At 42.2% G+C, this 23,809-nt stretch overlaps 2 protein-coding genes and 1 long non-coding RNA gene across 3 annotated transcripts in view; all 3 read left to right on the forward strand.

Moving 5' to 3' along the window:
* The window catches only part of LOC146661782 (uncharacterized), a 517,204-nt gene that overhangs the window by 371,104 nt on the left and 122,291 nt on the right, over positions 1-23,809 (forward strand). The window lies entirely within an intron of this gene.
* On the forward strand, positions 2,516-4,226 carry LOC146661797 (uncharacterized). Its single transcript, XR_014913274.1, has 2 exons — positions 2,516-2,986; positions 3,652-4,226. It is a non-coding gene; the product is annotated as an uncharacterized LOC146661797 (long non-coding RNA).
* On the forward strand, positions 13,071-18,192 carry LOC146661798 (leucine-rich repeat-containing protein 31-like). Its single transcript, XM_085419450.1, has 9 exons — positions 13,071-13,248; positions 13,498-13,613; positions 14,063-14,117; positions 14,800-14,943; positions 15,703-15,885; positions 15,995-16,162; positions 16,241-16,405; positions 16,576-16,731; positions 16,999-18,192. The coding sequence occupies exons 1-9, from the start codon at positions 13,071-13,073 to the stop codon at positions 17,385-17,387; spliced, it is 1,554 nt and encodes a 517-aa protein (XP_085275576.1). The 3' UTR covers positions 17,388-18,192.

A 23,809-nucleotide genomic window follows, 5' to 3' on the forward strand; every position in this document is an offset into this window, starting at 1 on the left:
TTGAAAAATTCCTCCACAAGGGGAAAGTGCCAATGGGTAAGTTGTGCCACCCCTTGTTTCTAGGGAACCATAGAAGAAATTGGTCTGTCACCCCACATTCTTGAAGAGTCAACGATTTTCAGTCTTTCTTGGCTCTTGATGGAGGCGGTCGCATTTTCTCCTTCTCCCTCTCCCTTATCTTTCCTGCTTGGCTTCTCATGTCTTTTGTATAGTCTCGCCTCTCTCTAACCCTCAGAGAGTCTCCCAGACTTGTTCTCTAAAAATTTAAAGAAGAATTATGGATTTGACCAACTGGTCCCTTAACGAAATTGACAACTTCTTCACGATGAGAAGCCGATGATAGACCCATCGTCTATCATGTCGGCCAGCCTTATGGGATTTTGAACAGCTTTAGCCGCTTCTTGTTCTTCAATAAGCCAGGTCTGAACCAGCTCCAATCAGCCAGAACTCTGTTATCGTGGTTCCGAATTGGTAAATGTCATGCAATGTCCTCCATCGAGAGTGTCGCCAGACACACGACGCAACCCACCATCGAGTATCCGGCAGCAAACATCTCAGCAGGACAATCGGGCTCTCCCAAGCCCAGGTTTCTCGTCAAGAAGAAGTTGTAAATTCTGTACTCAGACTGTGTTTATTTAACGCAATATGGATCTAAGATCTTGGAGAAGCTCATGGCTCTGAAATGGAAATTGAGAGTCCTGGTGACCAGTGACGGACATTAGACCAACTGTAAAACTGGATGCAGTTTGTTCGCACTAACCAAAACAACCCCCCCCCCGTATTGAGTATTATTCTGGGGGGAGCTCTTTTCTCTCCTCGTCTTTCCTCATGTTGTGCATTTTCCGTTGTTATACCTCTCTGACCTGTCTTCCCCATGTGATGTTTGCGTAATGTATGTATGGTCGGAAGGGTAAGATGGCGCTGGCATAAGGCAGGCAGCCTTAACCCAATTTCCTTCGGGGCCAACCTTCGGGATCAATGAAGTTTATAGAATTGATCTGAATTTTATTCATCCTGCAAAGAGGAGAGCCTCATTGCATGAGAATTAAGCATATTTACGTTCAAAAACATTTCACAAATGTTTGCTTTGGTGTCTAAACTATGAGTCTATACACCTAGCATGATGTTAGCTCAAAACTGCTGGATGATGCCTTTTTTGGTGGGGTTGGGGTAAATCGTGCCAAGGGACCTGGGTTGTTGTGCCACTGGCTTATAAATGAAACATATTATTTTATTGTAATTTTCCATTGTACTTTTCTGTCATGGTTCTGGGTCATTTGACCCAGGGTTTTGTGTTTATTATTATTGTGATCTTGTGTTCCAGTTTATTTTGATTAAATGTTTGGGTTTAGACTTTTTAGTTCTTAGGGTTTTGGTTCTGTGCTCCCTCTGCTTAGTGTCTGCCCATGCGTTCCCTCTTTTCTCTGTCTGTACCGTGTCTGAGTTCAGTCTGTGGGTTTCCTGTTTTACTTTGAAGGTCTGTGTCTTATGTCAGTGTTTTCAGTTTTGTGCTGTGTCTCCCAGCCTTTTGTTTTGGGCAGTCTGAGGTACACCTGTGCACTACTCATGATGTCAGATCAGCATCCTGATGTGGCACACCTGTGAGGTGGGATGGATTATCTCAATATAGCAGATGTGCCCACTACCACACATTTGGACTGATTTGTGACCACTGTTTGGGAGGGATGGTTATATTGTGTATCTGGAATGAATTTTAGGTCTCTACGTCCATCCCATGGGGAATGGGAGCAGTAACAAAGGTGTTGCGTTTATATTTTTGTTGAGTGTATATAAATATGCTCAAGAGTCTATTGTATGTTTGTCATGCAATTAAAAATTCAAAAATATAATTTTTAAATCAGTAACTTTGCAAATTTAGCGTGGACCCTGACCCCTCCCTCCGGCTCCCACGGCCCCGCTGTCACCGTAAGACTCATACTCTTCCCCCACGTATGCTGCTATTTCCCCGCGCCCCAATAATTCTTGTCCTTTTTCTGTTGCAGCCTCCCACAGTCCCGTTTTCGGCGTTCCTGCGCGACTCATCTCCCGGTCCCTTGGTTTCTCGAGTTTCACGCGTGTTTTCCTTCTACCCTCCCGGGACACCTTCAGTTAAAATAAAGTTTATTTTCTCGTACTCCTGTGTGTGTTGGCTCTGCTTCTGGGTCCAGCTTGTGCGCTGAACTTCGGTTCATGACACTAATAGTTTTAAATAGAGCACCACAAACAACAGGTTTTCCTTTAGAAATAAACTTTTCTTGTGTTACTTCTAAAAACTACAGATTCTTAACTCTGCAACAGTTAGACAGAGTTGGTTACAGTTAGGCCCCCAACAGTCAGCAAAACAAGTCATAAAACAATAAAAGAGGCTCCCTTTATCAAGAGCATCCCAGCACTGTAGTTCCATTACAAACAGTTTCCTTTATTTTATCTTATCATGTCAGAGGCCAACTGAAACCAAGTCCACCTATATAAAAACACCCCATCAGACACACAGTAGTTTCCTCAGCACTTCACAACTGCCGCAAGGTATAGCGTTTTAACTTTTTATTTTTTCGGATCCCAGACACAGTGGTGTGAGGTAGTTAGCACACAGTTTGGACGTGTAGAAAACATCGTTTGTTTGGAACACATCAGCAGAGAGGTAGAGTTCATAGCTGTTCATAAGAGTTTAATTTAATCAAACCTCATTTTACGGATCTAAGTGGCTCCTCATCAATTCTCACCAATTCGCCATTTTATTTAAATATCTGAATTTTCGGAATGAGGATCCAAGCGGGACACAGAGGCTGCTTTAACGCACCAGAATGCAAATATAAATAAAAGCCTGACTATCCTGAGAGCCTAGCTGCAGCGAGACCTTTCTTTCACACGGATTCCTGGATGTGCGTTGGATCCGACTTTGCTACCCGCACAGAGCGTTTCTGACAGTCGGGCGCTGCTATACAATAGAGAAAAGCAACAATACACCGTGTTTCTCTGCTCCAAGGTAAGGACGTTTGTTATACCCAGCGCATAAATGTCTCTGTGTTAACGCTGATTATTCAAACCCTGTTGAAAATGTGACACATTTGTTATCCAAAAACATTTCCTCTAAATTTGCAAAGTTACTGATTTAAAAATTATATTTTTGAATTTTTAATTGCATGACAAACATACAATAGACTCTTGAGCATATTTATATAGCTAAATACACAATGGTATAACTGTGCTAAATAAAAGAGGCCCAAGTACCAAAGCACTCTAATGCAAGCCTCTAAACTGCATGTTGATAAGTACGTGAAGCGTACCTCTACAGCTGAAAACAGATTGTATCCATACTTTGAGGATCTGCTGAATTGTTTTTAATGGCACTTTTTTTTTTTTTGATGAACTGCAGATGATGATGAATTCCTCTTTATTGTAGAAACAGTCCCTAAGCTGTTGTTGCTCATACTTACTGAGTTCCCTAGCTACTTCCTTACTATGTCAGTAAACTTTTTGAAAAGGAAGCTGCTGTAGATTTAAAGAAACACCTTAATTGAAGCAAAGGCAAAAAAATTGGAATGAATTTTATGTGACTGTAAAGCCAACAATAAGTGAAAATCCAAAAACGCCTCCAATCCTAATGATCTCCCCCTCTCTCTCTGTGTGTGTGTGTGTGTGTCCTCACAGAAGGAAGGTCACGACAGGAGCTTTTTTCAATCAGTTTTTACAAGAAGTGTAGCTCATACAATGGTATAAATGTATTATTTGCGATACTTTATAAATATGAACCTCTAAAGATTTTGAGTTCGTGCACATTGTGAATCAAGAATCTAAATATTTGTATCACAATGATTTCTATAAAAGCATTTTGTTTATGGGGATAATGTGACAAATCTTTTGTGACCCTATTAATGATCAATGGTAATTAAAGAGGAACCCTGGCTCTGGACATTTTCATGACAAGTGACAGCGCAGACATCTACTAACGAGAGAACATGTTATATCATCATAAACACGGTGATAAGACGCATCGTTAAAGCGTCACTTCAGTAATGTTGACTCATGTTTTTTAATAGATGACTTAAAACACTAAACTCTAATTTCTGTGGTTATTTTAAGTTTACAGAATATAACATGTGGTAAGACGACGAGTTTTACTTCTCATGTTATGTGTATCTATTTATCATGTATGCTACTTTGCTCTGTGGACTGTAAAATGTTTCATTGTGTTCATGAAATAAACCAGACTTTCACTGTCTGCATCTTTTACTGTTTTTCTGCTTTTGTTCACTCCAAGTTTGACAAAACCTACAGATATCCCGAGTTAACTCGCTAACAATGCGGAGCAGTCTCAGTGTATTTAGCTGCTTTTTCCCTGAACACAACCAACCGAGAGAAACGCCTGTGGTCCTCACTTTGGTCATTTTGAACGCTGAAGGAGATTTGTTCAATAGACACCTTATACTAGTGTTTCCTGCACTTAATCCATCACTACTATGTTCTATTTAAATCCAGATTCCTTTTATAGTTTGCAGTGAAATTTGTTAAACCGTTGCTTAATGGGACAGAAGTACAAGTCGCTCTTTACTAACACATTTGTAGATGAGTTTATTGCTGAACAACACAGCTAGCGGTCTCACACACTCTTTAGGTTATTCAAGTTTTCTGTGTAATGGTTTAAACCTTACCCTTTTCTCCCCAGTATCACAACAGTATGACTCCCAAAGTACGGTTCAGTAAACAACCTATGATTCTAAAGACAGAACAGAAAGATACAGTTGGAAGATGAATGATTGCGTTTTTATGATGTGTAGTAAAACTACCCCCTCTTCTTCTTCTCTGTGTTGTTCTTGTGTGTGTGTGTGTGTGTGTGTGTGTGTGTGTGCCTTAGAAGTCAAATAATACATTAGCCATACTTAAAAAAACATCTGAATTTCATTTAGAACTGAGATTCTAAGTTGTAAGGAGGAATCTTATGCACAGTCAGAAACATGTTTCCCCACTTTCACAATGCTGAGGTGTCAAATCCACAACCCCCAACAAATGGTTTATTACACGCAGGTGTGAAGGGCAAGCTTTACTTACACAGCCTCACACACACTAGATTTTTACGGCTTATATTTCTAACATTTTGTGATGTAAAAGTGAACCATGTCTTTTTTTTTTATTATTTTCTGTTTGATGGAAGGACTTAAGACACGAGTTATTTAAACAATTCTAAATGACCGTGTGATGGCCATAGTACTTTATGTGGGCCAAATGTGTTAAGGATAATGTTTATCAATGTAAAGTTGCAAAGAACCTTTGAATAGATTATAACATTTTGTAAACAGATACCTCAGAAGCTGTACTGGTAGATCTATGTATGTAAGGTAAAACTTTCCGCAGTACTTCCACTTAAGTAGCTAAACACATAAAGTCACCCTTACCAATAATCCAGTGCTCCTTGAAAAAAAGTAGCACAAACAGACAACTGACTGAGCAATGATAAGTAGAGCTACCCGAGGCCGATACTCAAGCAGAAGAAAATTAAAAGTTGTTGTTTTTGTGGCTCGAAAAATTAAAGAAAGTATGTTTAATAATTCAACAAGACCCGCACCTTCAACACATGTACATTCAAATTTTGGAACAGGCTCAACATTGCTGCTGTTCAATAGTTTTTATCCGTTTGAAAAAGTCATTTTACGGCTTTAATGTTTCCAGCTGATAAGGAGAATGTGTGCGTTTCAAATGTGCGTCCAAAGGCTTTAAACATCTGCTTAGTCTGTAACGACAGTATCAAACTACAGAGCATTGTTTTTACTAAAATTCAACATTTTCCGATGAAAATTTGGCTACTTTTTTTTTTTTACTGTAACACGCACCTCAATGCCATTTTTAGGATATTCTTGGTGATCACATTTTTTCATATTTATGCTTTTGGCACTGAGGGTATCTAATACGCATGTTGTCACTGTGTTTGTACTACCAGCTGTGAGGGCTCTGCTTTTGCTTTGAGCAGTCTGTTTTTATTTTGTCTCGTGAGTGTGTGTGTTTTTCAAACGAGATCCTCATCAGTTTGATTTTGTTACCACAAACTTTGTGTGAAGTTCACAACAGAGGTAAAGAGATTTAAACACCCCAGTTTAAGGAGGCAGGCAGGGGTTGGACCACCTGCACAGGGCTGGTGAAGCAGAGAGTGTCCGGGGAGATGTGCAACAGAAGCAGAGGGAACATTTTACAAGATGATAAATGGCAGATTTAGGTGATTAAGGATTTGTTGACAAGATTAAAAGACACGTCCGTCAGAGTTCAACAACATTACAGTTTGATTAAATAAAAAAGTTTTTAGACTACACAAGGTTCATTTTCTCCTCTGATAGTAATCATATTAAACATGTCAAGAAAGAAAGAGTATAAAGAAAATAGTAAATGTGTGTCTAATTAAACTCTTCCTGTGAGCCTTACATCATCCTTTAATATGTTTGGTGTTACAAACTTGAAGAAGCACAGAAAAGATCATCAGACATTAATCTAATCAGTTTTCAGCCTTCATTCATATTGAAAAGTTGAAATCTTCACTGCTAGACCCAAGTGCAGCGTTTAACACCGTCGCCCATAACATTTTATTACAGCTATTATTAAATGGAGAGTCCTCTTCACACACTGAGGTTAATTATGAAGCTCCACAGGCTTCTGTGCAAAGACCAGTTCTGTTTACATTATACGTGCTTTAGAAGACATAGCATACCACAGGTCAGCTCAGCAACATTTCGACTTTGGCTTGTTTTTTCTGGTTAACGTTAATTACGTAATTTAGAATTAAAGTTTAGTGTTCTTAGCATTTAGGATGGCCGTGGCGAGTAACTCAAGTGCTGTAAACATTTCATGAAACCTCATCAAAAGTTATCTGAGTTGGAAGGGTGGCTGTTAATAAGCCATTCTTAAGGAAGGAGAACAGAGAAAAATAAGGCTGAGGTGTGCCAAATTACACAAGAAATTGACTGGAAAAAGAAATCAGCTGTAATATGTCTTATGGAGTAATGAATCCAAATTTGAAATATGCATGGAAGAGGTCCGAAGAGAGATACAACAGTGAATGTCTATAGCCGTCTTTAACACAGCGTGGATACTCTACCGTGCTTTGAGGATGGATTTCAGCCAGTGTTGTTGGAGCTCTTATCCAAATTAATCAAATTATGAATGTAGAAAAGTTCCACCAGATTTTGATCGACCATGTAATACCACGTAGTGTCTGATTGGCAGCAACTTCATTTTTCAGTACGACAATGATCGCAAACATACTGCCAATGTAGTCAAAGTATGCCTGGATGAAACAACGCATCAGTCATGGATTGATCTCTCCAGGGTTCAAACCTCAAGATAATCGAAGCAGTGTGGGATCATCTTGACAGAAAACAAAACAAAAGGCAGCCAGCATCCAAAGAAGAGTCTCGGATGTCTTTCAAGAAGCCTGAAGAACTAAGAAATTACAAGAAAGCTTACCTATTAGAGTTTAAGCTGTGTTGAAGAATGAAAGGCAGCTTTAACTGAACAAAAGGGGAAAAAAATCCCACATTGACAGCTAACTCAAGAGACAAAAAGCATTAGAACTCAAGTCATTACCTTATTTAAGGATAAATAAGTTAATTAATTACATTAATGCATAAGCAGAAAATAACCTACAGTAACTGCTTTGCGACATGGAAGTGCAAAAGACAACTGAAAGGGAGGATAGTTTCTATATATGTGGTTTCTATTAAGGGACAGAGGAACGATAAGAAACGATAAGAAATCAAGGACAAGGAGTGTGGTGTAGATAAGTGAGGAAATCCGATCATTACTACAAATTTAGTTGAAATTTAAATATTTTAACTATGGTGTGTGAGGTGGGCCCCTGGGTGCCTCCTGTGAGGGCTGTCTGTTTTCCACATTCTGCAACGGTAAAATACGACTTAGAGGCGGATATTTGTTTTACTTTATGGGCAACAGTTGTCTGCCCTTGTTCTTGCTGTTGACAAAACTCGCCTCATGGTCGACTCTGAGAAAAAAACTCTTTCCCACAGAGGGGGGTGCTTTAATAATCTTATTCGAATATGAGCTTTTTTCCACTAAGGCTTATTTTATGGGGAGATGTACGAAATTATTTACTGGGTTACAAGCAATGATAATATCGGCTGTTGACTCCTCATTTTCATTTTCTGTCTATTGAGAAAACCCATTGTAAAAGTAATGAAGAAAAAAACTCTCTACTTTGGTCTGACAAGGAGCAGGCTGCGCAAAACCTACCTCATATAGATGTTTTAATAATAATAATATTTTTTTGGGGGGGCGCGTTATAAGCATTGAGAAAAAACTGATATCTGCTGTCTCACTCCTCCTTGACCCGCGGTGTGTGAAACAAGATCGCCTGTCACGGCAATTATGGTTTGTTTTTCAGTCCCTTGTAAAAGGGACTCTCAAAAGGAAAAGTAGTATTCACTAAGGGGTATTTATTCATTTTTACACATACGGGGTAGGCAGCCTGTAGGTTACAAGCGGATAGAAAGTTCTTCTTTTCATCACAAGCTATGGTGTAGCCTAAAAATGCAATTTGTTGCTAGGCTGATCATCTTAAAGGTTTTTTTTTTTACTGAGTCTGTATTATAGGAAAATAAAATACTATTGAAAGAAACGGTTCTCTACAGGCAATAGGAAGTCACTCTTTTTTCCCATTACAAGCGCCGGTGCAGCTTGTGAAAGTAAAATTACATCCGCTATTGTAAAAAAAATAAAATTAAATAAATAAATACAGAGAAAATTGTCATAATATCGAAACAGAATTCAAACTATGAGTTTGCGGAAAACTAACCGCCGCTCTGTCTCTCTATACAGCACAAAATCAACTGCTGCATCACCGCTGTGCTTCAGGAACCCTCTCTGATCTCCCCCCAGCAACCATACCCCTCCCGTCATGCTTAGGGAACATGATGCATCAGGTCTGAAAATGACTAGACACTTCCGGAGTATGGAGTAGTATAAGGTCCGGATCGAGGCCTTCCATAGTAAATATGCTTTATTTGAATATGTCATATTCAAAGCCTTCTTTAGGGGGGAGCAGATTTCTTCGCGTCCAAGTACACAGGGGCGCTGCTGGGCTGCAGAATGAAAGGATCCATCTTGTGTCTGTGCCTTAGAAATTGTGACGGACTCCTCCTCTCTGCTTTTATTCTCCTCCCATGCCGCAGACCCTCCCTCCCTCTAAAAACTTTTTTCTTTTTTTTCCCAACAACAGGTGCCGCGCTTCCGGGAGTTTCCTCCCTCCCTTCTCCGGATGCACCGGGGGTTTGCCCCTCCCTTCTCCGGATGCAATTCGTCACGCTTAGGGGATCAAATTACAGACTTCCGGGGGGGAGGGGGGAGGTCAAAAGGTCATGATTAGGGCCATCAATCAAATCGGATCAAATTTTGTCATAAACCGTATGGGAGTATCTCTCTTGTGACGTCCAACAGTTGGGAATTGTAGCCTCAAAGGAGAGAGTCATGAGAGGAATGGACTGCAGGACAGAAGCCTTCAAACGGGACTGAAGTAATAATGAGAACTTGGAGAAAGAGTCTGCATACTGGAAGCGCATCATTTGTTCAGTAAAGTGTAGCACAGCTGTTTGCTTTGGAGCCAGTCTGATGCCCAGAATTACAGTTTTCCTGTTTGGGGTGAAGATTCTCCAAATATGGACTGCTGTTTTTTAAAATTCCCAGTCTGTAAACATTCGCTGACAAATAACAAGAAATGAAAATTGAGAAAATAATGTGTATATTTAATTTAAAAAAGAAAGAAATAATAGATCAAAGAGGGAAAAATAAATACAGTCGTACTAGTTACTGTGGTCATTTTAAACTGTGTGGTCGTCCTCAACCTGCACACACACACACACACACACACACACACACACACACACACACACACACACACACACACACACACACACACACACACATGAAGCCTACAACATGTGATGTACATCCTGTCCAGGTGAAATGAATTTATAAAATATACCATTCAATGCACAAACATATTACACATTTTAAGCAGCAGCCAAAGAATATTTCTGTGCATTTATTTTAAATATCTGTTGCACGTTTTAAAAACTTATTTATTTACTTACTGATTTATTTATTTAGAACTTATTTATAATAATAATAATGCATTTTATTTGAGGGCGCCTTTCAGAAACCCAAGGTCACCTTACAAAAACCAAAAATTTATAAAAGGAACAGTAGTCATAAAATACATAAAATAAGTTAAAATTACAAAACAGAGCTTGACAACAGATAAAATCAGCATTAAAGCGAATAAGCCAGTTTAAACAGATGTGTTTTGAGCTGTGACTTAAATACGGAGAGGGAGTCAACAGGAGGAAGGAGGAGGAAGAGAGCTCCAGAGCCGAGGAGCAGAGCGACTGAAAGCTCTGTTCCCCAGAGTACTAAGGTGTGAGGATGGAGCAGTAAGATGAATAGCAGATGATGATCTGAGAAGGTGGGAAACAGTGGTGATATGGAGCAGGTCACACAAATATGAAGGAGCAGATTTATGGATACACCTGTATGTAAGAAGTAAGATAAGATAAGATAAGATAAGATAAGATAACCTTTATTAGTCCCACACGTGGGAAATTTGTTTTGTCACAGCAGGAAGTGGACAGTGCAAAAGTTATGACGCAAAAATTAGAATACAATAAGAATAAATACAGTACACAGCTGTACAGAATAGAATAAAATAATATACTATATACAGTAGAATAAAATAGAATAAAAATATACAATAAGATAAAAATAGAATACGAATGCTATATACAACTGAGTAAAAATACAACGATGCCAGAAAAGATTATTGCACTTAGTGTTATTGCACATGTGTGGATGTGTGTGTTTGTTCAGTTAAAGTCTTTGTTGTGGAGTCTGACAGCAGTGGGGAGGAAAGACCTGCGAAATCTCTCCGTCCCACACCGTGGGTGCCGCAGTCTCCCACTGAAGGAGCTGCTCAGTGCTGTCACAGTCTGCTGCATGGGGTGGGAGACGTTGTCCAACAGGGATGACAGCTTAGCCGCCATTCTCCTGTCACTCACCACCTCCACTGGGTCCAGAGGGCATCCTAGAACAGATGGCCCTTCGGATCACCCTGTTCAGTCTCTTCCTGTCCCCAGCAGAGATGCTGCCGCCCCAGCAGACCACACCATAAAAGATAGCAGAAGCCACCACAGAGTCATAGAAGGTCTTCAGGAGTGGGCCCTCCACCCCAAACGACCTGAGTCTCCGCAGCAGGTACAGCCTGCTCTGCCCTTTCCTGTAGAGGGCGTCTGAGTTATGAGTCCAGTCCAGTCTGTTGTTCAGATGAACACCAAGGTACCTGTAGCTGTCCACAGCCTCAATGTCCATACCCTGGATGTTCAGTGGTTGCAGTGGAGAATGCTTGTGCCTGCGGAAGTCTACCACCAGCTCCTTGGTTTTACTGGCGTTGATCTGGAGGTAGTTCAGCTGGCACCAGTCCACAAAGTCTTGAGTCAGTCCTCTGTACTCCTTGTCGTCCCCATCAGTGATGAGGCCGACTATTGTAGAGTCATCAGAGAACTTCTGCAGGAAGCACTGGGTGGAATTGTGGGAGAAGTCTGCAGTGTAGATGGTGAAGAGGAACGGAGCCAGAACCGTTCCCTGTGGGGCCCCCGTACTGCAGACGACCCTGTCCGACACACAGCCCTGAGTCCTCACATACTGTGGTCGGTCGGTGAGGTAGTCCAAAATCCAGGTAGTGAGGTGATGGTCCACTCCAGAGTTCTCCAGCTTGTCCTTCAGAACCGAGGGAAGAATAGTGTTGAAGGCACTGGAGAAATCAAAGAACATGATTCTCACAGTGCTTCCAGCGGTCTCCAGGTGAGCGAGGGAACGATGTAGGAGGTGAATGACGGCATCATCCGCGCCAATGCCAGGCTGGTAGGCAAACTGAAGTGGGTCCAGTGATGAGCTTGTTAGGCGCCGAAGCTGAGCCAGGACCAACCGCTCCATGGTCTTCATCAGGTGGGATGTCAGAGCCACCGGCCTGTAGCTGTTGAGGTCCTTGGGGCGTGAAGTCTTTGGCACTGGTACAACACAGGAGGTTTTCCAGAGCTGTGGGACTCTTCCCAACCTCAGGCTCAGGTTGAAGAGGTGCTCCATCACCCCACACAGTTGGTCCGCGCAGGACCTGACGACCCTCGAGCTGATGCCATCTGGGCCCGCTGCCTTCTTGCCATTAATCCTCCTCAGTTCCCTCCTAACCTGGGTGGTTGAGAGAGACAGGCTGGAGCCTTGTGTTGAGTGTGTATTGGATGCTGTTGTTGGGGGTGGGGGGGAGTGAGCAGGGTGAATAGAGGAGGTGTGAAGTGTCTGAGGTGTCAGAGGTGGAACAGCAGCAGTGGGGGTGGGTGAGTCTGCAGCCGATGTTGTAGACTGTCTCATGGTTGAATCAAATCTGTTGAAGAAATGATTCAGTTCATTTGCCCACCTCACATCCCTTCCAGGCAGATTTTAACATTTATTCTGGCCTCTATGGGCAACCAGTGAAGCTGCTGAAGAATTGGGGTAATATGAGCTCTTAACGGAGTGCGAGTTGTGACCTGAGCTGCAGAATTTTTGTATTTGCTTTGCATCTTTCTCTCACAATATTTTCCCAGCTTATTTTAATGCATTGCTGCTTATTGATGTGTATTCACTGATTCACACTGACAGTGCTGAGGCAGCACAGCTGAAAATAAAATAATAAAGTAAAATTAATTCAAAAGCAAAAATAGGAGAATCAATATCAAGGTACATAACTACAGAATTAAATACTACAAATATCTATTTATGGCGTATTTGAGCATTAATTCAATGACTACATTTTTTTAGAATATTTATGGCATTAAAATTCATTTGTTTATATTTGATTTACTTTTGTTTGTCCAATATATGCCAACTTGAAGTGTCAGCTTTCAGACACACTGCAGTGTAGTACTGTAATAGTGCCATACAGCAATAGTAATGTATTAAATATAAAACTTTCTGAGTTTTATTTAAATAAACACGTTTCTGTCCACGTCCAGTTTTTCCTCGAACGGTTGCCTCGGCTCTTGCTCATGTCCCACCCTGCGGAGGCAGAGCCAGCGTGGGATGGAGCGTTGCCGCGACAATCGAGTTCAGTGGGTTACATCGCCAAAGCGGACGAGTACTACACCGTCAAGTCTCGCAGCGAGCTGATGTTTGAGAAACAATCGGAGAGACACGGCTTCACCACTCGAGTCACCCATAAAGCATGTACGCACCGTCACCTGAGTGTGTTTATAAGATGCTGCGTTATTGTGACAGGAAATCAGAATCAGATGTAGTGATGTGGCCTTCGTCGCCAGGCTTTAGCACATCAGTATTACACGTAGTTTTGCATCTTTGTGTTGGAGTCTGATGCTGCTGGGGCCAGCTGTTTGGTCGTATACGTGATCAGTGGACTCTGCAGTAAAACCTGCAGAGAGGATGTTTAAATCGAGGCGTGTGTTTGTGTGTGTGTAGTGGTGAAACCCCAGGATGATGGAGGTGTGACGGATCAGCTGTACTCTGAAATGAAGCCAGCTGTGGACGGAGCGAACTACATCATCAAACACATGCGCAACAAGAACGAATACGAGGTGAGCGCGAACAACCAGAACGTGCCGATGCTCTGCTTGATTCAAGATGCTTTGAATTGTGTAAAAAATGTTAGCACGTTTTCATCAAAAGTTTGCATTTTGTTTCAGTATTTCCCACATGCACATGTTTCAAATCAACAAACAAATTCTAATATTTGTCAAAGTTAATCCAAGAAAATACAAAACACAGTTTTCAAATGATGGTTTCATTGATAAAGAGAAAAAGCTACCCAAACCGACCTGGCCCTGTGTGAAAGTCATCGCCCCTTAAGCCTCAAAACTGGTTGTGCCAACCTTGGGGGGGAAGGTTCATGCATCAATAATAAATAAAAACAAATGTTACACATCACTGGGGAGGAATTTTGGCCCCACTCCTTTTCGCAGAATTGTGTGAATTCTGTCACATTGGAGGGTTTTTCAGCATAAACAGCATCTCCATTGGACTTTAGTCTGGACTCCAAAGCCAGTCCAAAACTTTCATTCTGTTATTTGAGAAATTCTCAGGTGGGCTCATCATCCAGCTGTATAACCCAAGTGATCTTGAGCTTCAGTGTATGAACTGATGGTCGGACATTCTCCTTCAGGATTTTCTGGTACAGATCAGAATTCATGGTTCATTTACATCAAGTCGTCCAGGACCTGAAGCAGCAACGCAGCCCCAACCCATCACACCACCTCCATGTTTGATTGAAAAGTTGTATTCGTTTTAAACCTGATGTAACTGGACTTAAACCTGTTACATCTGGTCAGTCTGGGGATCATCCAGATGTTTTGTTGGTCAGCAGTCACTTTCTTATTGTTGAATCGTGAACTCTGACCTTAAGTGATGCCTGCAGTTCTTTTGTGACATCCTAGATGAGTCCTTGATGTGCTCTTGGAGTAATTTCAGTAGTCTGGCCACTGCTGGGAAGATTCATGTCTCTTCCAACTCTTCCACTGTGGTTCACTGGAGTCCCCAAACCAGCAGTTTTTAACACTGCTGTGTTGACTTCATTATTCTTAGATCTGGGGCCAGACTGTAACAACATCTGATGAGAGGACTAGAAGCTTTATTTATTTTTTTAAAAAGGTGCGTAAAATCAGAGGTTCAGAAACAAAATACAGAGCTCAAGAAAATAGAGGTTACTGTGGAAAATCAGTTTACAGTGACACGCTAAGCCCTGTGGGTGTGTATCGTGTGTTTCAGGCTTTGCAGCGTCAGCAGAGAGTGAGCGGGACGTCGGCTGGGGTCGAGTGTGTGTTTTCCTGAAGAGACTCGGGAAGAAAGCCGACAGCAAGAGCCTCAGTTTGGCTCACTGTGATCTGACGGCTACAGAGCTGCTGGAGCTTGGTACAAAAACGCACATACCTGTCACACAAGACAGACATGGTATCTGTCAGATAACTGCATTAAAAATACTCCCAAAGGCACAAACACAACGGAGCCCAGCAGACAGTTAGTTGATGCAGCTTCATTTCAAGAGGCGGAGCATCTAAAATTAAGTCTGAATAAAGTAATGTGACTTCGTTGTAAGACGTCAGCTGGCAGAAAGGCAGACAGATGTTTTTCTTGCCGTTTCTTCTCAGCAACGTTGCTGCAGTTCCTCCCCCAGGTGGAAGAGATGGAAATCTCCTGGAATGAGTTGATGGGTGGATTGGTTCATCCACTGCGCATAAGCCCTCAGTTTTACAGCTTTGATCATTCATTTTGATTTACTGGCTCACAGAGAAATTTCAAACTAACTCACAGAAAAAAATTCTGTCTTGAGAGGATAGCTTTAGCTAATTTATCTGAACTCTGTTTACTTTATGAGGCAACGATGACCATATAAGGAATATCCTCTCTCTGTGAGATGATAAAGGCTCAAGGGTAAAAAGACTGAATCTGAGTGTCTAAAGCGGGCTGAAGATTAGTTTGCCTACACCGACCTCATTATTAGTTAGATGTATAGTATAGTTATATTATAGAAGAGAACATAAGGAGCAGCAGTTTGGATCCATTTTAACAGGGCTGTCAGTTGGTGTTTTATTATGTTCTTATCTGTTTTTTTGCTGTCTCTTTGTTGATACATGTGTATGGATGAGGTTTTTCTGTTCATAAATCTCTCAGGGGGAATGGTGGCTACACTGCCCAGACTCTGTGTGCTGGACGTCTCTTGTAATGCTCAGCTCACACAGGAAGTGGACACTGGTGGCTTCAGGGAATTGGTCAGCTCTCTCTCTCACGCCACCTCCCTCACCACGCTTCGACTGCAGGCCTGCGGTCTAACGCCTGACAGCCTTGATGCTCTCGGTACAAAGATCTCTGGATTTTTCCTTTTTATTGCTACTTTTGTTTTATGTCCTATAAGAGTCTCGGAGGGGTAAATTAAAAAACACCCACACCTCTGGTTGTCCTGCAGGTGGTTCACTCCGTTGCCTCCCCTCTGTGGGAGAGCTGGACCTGTCCTGTAACAAACTTCTAGCTGGTGGACTGAGCCGCCTCACCTTTCACCTGGCTCACGTCACACACCTGGAGAGACTCGACCTCCACCTGTGTTGCCTCACGCGAGATGATCTAGAGGCTCTGAGTCAGTTGCTACCAATCTCACACGCCGGACACTAATCGCATGCTCGCTGCAGCAGTCATGTGACTCGTTGTTTTTCAGTCCAGGTGCTGCCCTCTCTCACTGCACTGACCGAGCTTGATGTGTCATCCAATAAGGAAGTGGGAGGTGTGGTCCACCTGCTGGTCTCCGCCCTCCCTGCGACACAAATGAGGAGGCTGCCATTCAACAGCTGCTACATGAGCAACGAGTCCTTCACTGCTCTGGGTAACACACACACACACACACACACACACACACACACACACACACACACACACACACACACACACACACACACTTGTTTATTTATAGAAGTTTTCCTTCAAGTCATTCTCCCCGAATACCTCTTCCACCCTCTAGCCTGAAATGGTGAAAACTTTGTGTTTATGCATCAGCCCTGGCGGTGTCCTATCTGCGCACGGTGGATATTTCCTGGTGTAAAGTGGTTGGCGGTCACTTGGCGCTCCTGCTGGATGCTCTGCAGCCATCAGTCGTCAGCGAGCTCCGTCTTTGCAGCTGCGAGCTCACCACTGATGACATGCAACATCTGGGTAACTAACACACAATGACATTATACTTTTTCTTTTTTGGTCTGTAGTGGATCATTAGGCTGCATAAATGTATATTAAGACAAGTAAAGCCTGAAGGAAATTGATATTTCTTTCATTTATTTCATGCTGCCAGCATCTGTAGCTGTCGTATAAAACAAAACAATGAAACTATTCGGTGTTATTTTTGTCTCCATCAGAAACATTGTGAACATTGTGAACAAAACAGTAAAGTGATCAGTTATCAATGGGTCCTCTTCCTCTGTGCAGCTGCCGTGTGCAGACGGGGCTGTCTCTCCTCACTCCGTGCACTGGATCTGTCCTACAACAGCTTGGTGGGAGACAACGGTTGGTGCAGTCTGTTTGCAGCAGGAGGTCTGGGCTCTCTGGAAGACGTGGATGTCAGTTTGCGACCTTCAACCTCTGCTCCGTGCTCAGCCTGGCTGCCCGCTCTGCTCCGAGCTCTGCCTCAAATGCCGGCGCTGGCTCGACTGGCCATGCAGAGGTGGACAGCTGACTGTCAGGAGAGAGAGCAGCTGAGGTACTGTCTGAAAAAGAGGAGCGTCCTGCTGGAAAGGGATCCAGATTTACAAGACACATCATCAGCATGTAAAGGGAACAGTCAGGAGAGCCTAGAAGAGAGTCAGCCTGAGGAGTAGGGAGCAGAAAGCCTGAGTTATCTGATCTCAAATTACAAATCATCACAGAGAGATTTCAAAAGAGCACTAGGGAAGAAAAGCGCAATCAGGTCTTCAGTTTATGAAGGACAGTGGAATTAATTTGCTTTTTAATCTCATGAACTTTATCATTCTGCACTTGGACTTTGTAATTCTGCAGTCAGACAACAGCCTAAATAAAGATTCACCTTTGTTACATCTCCCACTCGTTTTCAATTGTGCAAAAACTGCGTTCAGCCATTACAAAAATACTTAAAAGACTTTGTTGCTACAATTTTTCAACAATTCATGATGAACATTCATGCCACAACAACTCAGCTGACAGACGGTTTAATGCTTTTCGTTGCAGTTTGATTACAATCGGGACATGGGAACAGAATCAGAGACACTGATTAGATACAATGTAGCTTGCTTCAACACAATGCTCAGGCTCTGGAACCAGTTTCCCAGATAGGGTCTGTGCAGCGGGGACTGGTTTGTGGCGCAGCTGCAGGGGAGGCTGACAGACTGCAGCTCCATCAGTTCATCACGCCTCCCCTGCATAAGACGTGTCGGGACCTGAGGTTGTTGTTGCGTGTGGGGTTGCAGCTGAAAAGCAACCGAGTATTGTACGAACGAGCAACCGGATAAAGAACTGTTAGAAAGAGCGAACTATGTGGTCGTGTAGGGGATTCGCTTGTCACAGTCTGAGACTTTCCACACTCGCCACAGCTGAGTGGTCTAACTCCAGCATGGATGAGCTGATGTGTTTTTAAGTGACTAATTTGATTAAAAGACTTCCCACACTGATCACAGCTAAAGGGTCTGTCCCCACTGTAACTTTGTTGTCGTCTTTTTGGCTGCTTCATGGTGGTAATTTTCTTTCCACAGGGATAAACTGTGTGGTTTCTCTGTTTACGGGGGCTGAGTGACTTCTGTTGGTGTCATCAGAGCACCGAGGTATCAGCTGGGTTACACCCCTTTGCTCCTGTAGTGACAAAAGCCGTGAGTTACGGAACAAGAGGAACCTAAGATTAATTTATTATAACATGGGAACATGCATGCAATATAGTATAAAGACTAAAAACCAAGCTTATACAATTTTAAAAAGCTTGAAAGTCAGTATTTGGTATGACTGCTTTTAATATGCTTCTGCTTAAAAGACTAGCACTACCACTTAAAATACATTCTGTGTTAGGAAAAGGTTTTGGTTTTAACATTACAATGTAAGATTTGATATACATGCATCTGTAGTTACATGCACCTCTAGTTACATGCACCTCTAGTTACATGCATCTGTAGTTACATGCACGTCTAGTGGAAGGAACAGTTTAAATACACTTTCAAAGATGCTTTTTTTAAAATCCTTTTTAAAGAACGGATTTTATTCATGGCTCATTGAAATGTTTTTCTGCTTCTTTGTCAGACTCATCTCTGACTGCCAATCACCTGTGACACCAAACACACCTTTATTTTTCCATTATTACTGATAATAACCAATATAAATAAGTGATTCGTGTTGATTCAATGTTTTTTTGTCTGATATGTCATTTAACTGCACCGTACATTGGTCAAGTATGTTTAATAATAAACATACAACATACAATAAACAAAGAGGGATCAAATTTAAACCTCACTGACTAGGAAGCACACAGTGTTTGTCATTTTATATGAACTTTACTCTGAAATAATTTTAGCATTTTTTTCAAGTCCCCAGTGTTTCCTGATCCTTGGAGCACTCCTGGTTATCTGCTACGGTTGAGGTGGCCAATGTCTGGAGACAAATCGTTGTTCTGGGGAGCTGCTTTCCTCCAGTTACTTTACATCAGAATAGAAAGCATGAGAACGACCCTGATGAAAAACAGAAACAGCATCCAGGAAGTGAAATAAAGATTAAGCTGGGGGCGACCGTGGCTCAGGGGGTTGGAAATCGCATCTGCTAACCGGAAGGTCGCCAGTTCGATCCCTGGGCTCTCTGTCCTGGTCGTTGTGTCCTTGGGCAAGACACTTTACCCTACTTGCCTACTGGTGTTGGCCAGAGGGGCCGGATGGCGCGATATGGCAGCCTCGCCTCTGTCAGTCTGCCCCAGGGCAGCTGTGGCTACAACTGTAGCTGCCTCCACCAGTGTGTGAGAGTGAATGAATAGTGGTATTGTAAAGCGCTTTGGGTGCCTTGAAAAGCGCTATATAAATCCAATCCATTATTATTATTATTAAGCAGCCAAATTCTAGCTCTGGGGCCTGTTCTTCGTACCTCGCTAAGTAAGTTAGCTGGATTAGATTGTTGGCGATTTCGGGAGCAGGTTTACTTTATGTAAACAGGATTAGATCGCGGCCACGCAGGTATGTCCGCTTCATGTATACGAAAGCAACAGCGATATTCCACCACTGTTTCAGCATAAATAAATAACACCAATGTAACTAAAGATAATGCAGCACTTGATCCATTTATTGATTTCACACAGATACATACAGGTCATTTCCTAAAAAAGGGAAATGTACCATTAATCATTCTATTACATGTATGTGATTATTACAGATGTAATTCATATTTCAGAGTAGTAATTGTAAATTACTTCGTGTAATCAAGATGGGAGACCACGGCTATAAAAGCGAAGGTGGATTTGGGAAGTCTGTCGCAGCCATGTCCTGTCCGTTTACGCGAGCAGCCCATTGCGGAAGGTGCAAGATTGATAAGGAGAGTCCTCAGAATCCAGCGTATATTGCGGGATAGACAGGATCCTTTAGCTCAGCGCGACAGTGTGCTCATAGAGAGATATATATTCCCGTGAGGGTATTATTCACCTAACCAACTTGTTGACGAGGGGGTGCAGGACCACCACCTGTCTTTTTGTGCTCTGCCCTTTTCTTGGTTGCTGTTATGAACAAACAAACAGATTATTTCAGGGTCTCTTTCCAAGAGACGAAAAGCAATATACGTGATAAATATTACCATTCTGTAGAATATTCTTATATTTCACTTTTACTTGTTCCCATGTTCTAGTGGGTCCTGTTGTGGCTCTAATGTGAAAGGGGATATAATATAACATATTATAATATAATGTAATATAATATTGGATAATATAGTGTAATATAATAAATTTACCCTACCGCCTACTGGTGTTGGCCAGAGGGGCCGATGGCGCGATATGGCAGCCTGGCTTCTGTCAGTCTGCCCCAGGGCAGCTGTGGCTACAACTGTAGCTGCCTCCACCAGTGTGTGAATGTGAGAGTGACTGAATAGTGGCATTGTAAAGCGCTTTGGGTGCCTTGAAAAGCGCTATATAAATCCAATCCATTATTATTGTTATTATTAAATTACTTACGAGTTTGATTTGTCAGCAACTTTCTGCCAGCCCTCTCTCCTTGCTTTTGCAGCCTTTGCAGTGTTCCCTTGCGTTCTGATTAAACTCTGAAACTCCTGAAATCCCTCACTCAAGAGTTCTTGCTCTGCTGCCGAAAAATACCGAGCGCGCTCCTTCGACATTTTCGCTGACCAATCAGAGGGTTGCCGATCAATGTTTCTACTATCGATGCATAGCCCCTTTTACGACACCCAGTGATCTCACATTACTTCATCCAGCTGTACTGATCGTCAACAGCAGGTGTGTTCGGGGAACCGGATTAGCGAGCTCACGGTTAGCGCGATGGTTTGGTCTTGGATGTGTCATTTGATCTTGGATGTAGTAAGTGACATACGAAGAATGGGCCCCTGGTTTGATGCTTACATTTGGGGGACTCTCGACCACAAACTAAGAGAAACTCTGTCAAGATGCAGAAACACATCAAGTTTTGCAAACAAGCATACTATTTTTATAGTTAACTAAACTTATAGTTTATTAGAGTTGAGTTCCTACTCACAGACAACTGAAACATATTCACATTTGGAAAGCTGATTGTATAAATTTTCATTTGATTAATCTGAAATTGTTCTTCTGTGTCTGAAAACACCCACTCCCACTTACTCAACCAGTGTTGTCGTCTGCTGCTGTGGCAGAAGACAACACTGCAACTGTAACTAAACTGATTACAGCATTATTTTTAAAACCTTCAGTGAATTCAACGTTCTTCAACATTTTGTGTATGCTACTGTTGTACATACAGCCGATGTTTTACCTGATGGGTACAATGTTGCTGTTGAGGGGTTGCTGTGGATAGTGGTGGAGGGCAGGGCTGTGTTGATCTGAGACTTGCATTTCCACAACACTCTGTCCATAGTCACATACTGTGTATGCTACTGTTGTTTATAGTGTATTATCTTATTTATTTTGTAGTTGTTTATATTTTATTTCTATTTTTGGATTTTCTTCTGCTATCTCTACCTGAGCTGAGGTAACGCACAAATTTTCCTGCCGTCGATCAGTAAAGTCTAATCTCCTCATTGACTGCATTTCTGATGGAGATGAGACGTCATGCAGGACAGAGGTGAGAGGCGTGACATCACGGTGCCGTGACAACAACCTGGTGCTTAACATCAGCAAAACCAAGGAGCTCATCGTGGGTTACAGGAGAGCAGCAGTAGCAGAGGTGGACAGAGTCAGCTGCTTCAGATTCCTAGGCATCAACATCAGCGAGGGTGTCTGTTAAGTCTAATTGTTGAATGTTGCCATTGTGTTTCTTAAATTTGTATAGTCTTAGTTTAAGCAGTAGGATCAAAGCTATCCCTTTGATCCTGATCACCTCTCCAGCCACTCTGTGCTGGGGGAGGTTTTATTGTAGATACATCCTATCTGAAAGATCTGTTTCTTTTGATGTAAGCTTCCTGGGTTTATGACCCTTTGGTCAGCAGGTCTCACACACACACACACATACACACACACACACACACACACACACACTCTTACAGAAGTTCACACATATACATTTACATACAGTGCCTTGTCTTTGTAACCAAAGGGGGTTGCAAGGGGAGGTGTTTTGTAAACTATTGTTTGAAGTTTGTCAATAAAAGGCAGCGAGAGGAGGCCATCATCGGGGTCATTGTCGTGCTGGACACAGACGAGGCCTCCCTTGCGCAAGTAATGGATCGATCGACTGTCTTGTTTTCTTCATGATGAATAAGTCTCTAGAATTAGCGGGGTTTGTGGAAACACAGACCCAACAGTGTCGTGCCATATTAAACCATTATACACCTCAATAGTAAAATAAAAAATGTGTGTAAATTGCATGAATTAATATTTATTAACGTCTCTTTGTGACGTTATACTATGATAATGACTGCCACAAACAGCGTCCTCCTGTAACCATGGTTACGGGAGTTTGTTGCAAGAAGTGTTGTGAATCTCGCTGAGACAGGGAACCACTGAGAGCCTCAGATGAACCAATCAGTCAGATCGCTGTCTCCACTTCTCCTCCTTCTTCGTCCCCTTTGTTTTTTAAGTACCTCATATTGTTAGGATTCTTTAGCTAGTTAGCCATCACATTAGCTAGTTAGCATCACATTAGCTAGTTAGCCATCACATTAGCTAGTTAGCATCACATTAGCAAACTGCTTTGGAGCACAGCTGTCGGAGTCGCGGGTTTTGTTGAATCAGGCGTTGGACCTGCTGGAGGAATGCTCTGCGATGATGGTGGAAAACAGCCGCCATTCAACCCATTTGAGAGCTTCAAAGAACTGGCTGCAGGTACGATTGAAAGTTTGACAACACCGACTTCCAACGCCGGCGCTGAAGCTAAAACACTGTTGATGCGTCTGTGATTTATTAGTGATCGCTCACTTGTGTGCACGTGCATGTAGGTGAACGCTCGCGGCATGACGTCACACAGCTCAGTTCCTTTCTGCTTTGATGTCACAGTATGTGCCTTTGATCTTGCAGCACGTGACCTCCACTCGAGTCCATAAATAAGGGTGAAACAGCGGGACCTTGCATTTTGCATTTTTAGTTGTCGTGCATTAAATGTACAGACCGCGATCTTCCCTTTCTGAAAGCTTTCTGAAAACGGATTTCCAAAGTAATTGTAGCGAAACTAAGTCGTTGACAAGGACAGAGTTCTTAAATATACCCCCTCTCTCTGTATCACTAAACAATTTTCAAAGCTATCTTTAACTAAGACAGAGCAAAGAGACGCATATTGAAAAACAATGACCAATCAAGCAGGTAGGAGTGATCCGGGAATCCTAATAGATGAGGAAGAAAACAGAAATGTACACAGAATTTGGTTCGAAATCTGTATGGAAAAACTGGTTAAGTGAGTGGTAAGAAAATCAGGCGAAATCATCAGTGGGGAAAAAATTGAAACCATCTACAAGAAACTTACCAATAGAATCTGGGCTAAAGTCAAGGATAAATGTGAGGAAATTCCCTTAAAAAACATCCAAAAATGCCACAAGATGATTTTCAAAGCCTTCTGCAAAGAGTTTGAAGATGCAGAATCAGTTCTGCAAGCCTTGGACTTAAATCAGCCAATTGTAGACCAAATGATCG

The sequence above is a fragment of the Rhamphochromis longiceps genome, linkage group LG9 (assembly GCF_057381845.1).
Source record: "Rhamphochromis longiceps isolate RC_006_pf linkage group LG9, R_longiceps_female_GT1.1, whole genome shotgun sequence".
NCBI lineage: Eukaryota > Metazoa > Chordata > Actinopteri > Cichliformes > Cichlidae > Rhamphochromis > Rhamphochromis longiceps.

Excerpts from the sequence above, each read along its gene's own strand:
- LOC146661798 (XM_085419450.1), top strand. The coding sequence starts at position 13,071 with ATGTCCCACCCTGCGGAGGCAGAGCCAGCGTGGGATGGAGCGTTGCCG. Across the intron at positions 14,118-14,799 it reads GTTATTTGAGAAATTCTCAG|GCTTTGCAGCGTCAGCAGAG; the intron begins GTGGGCTCATCA and ends CGTGTGTTTCAG. Across the intron at positions 16,406-16,575 it reads CGAGTCCTTCACTGCTCTGG|CCCTGGCGGTGTCCTATCTG; the intron begins GTAACACACACA and ends TTTATGCATCAG.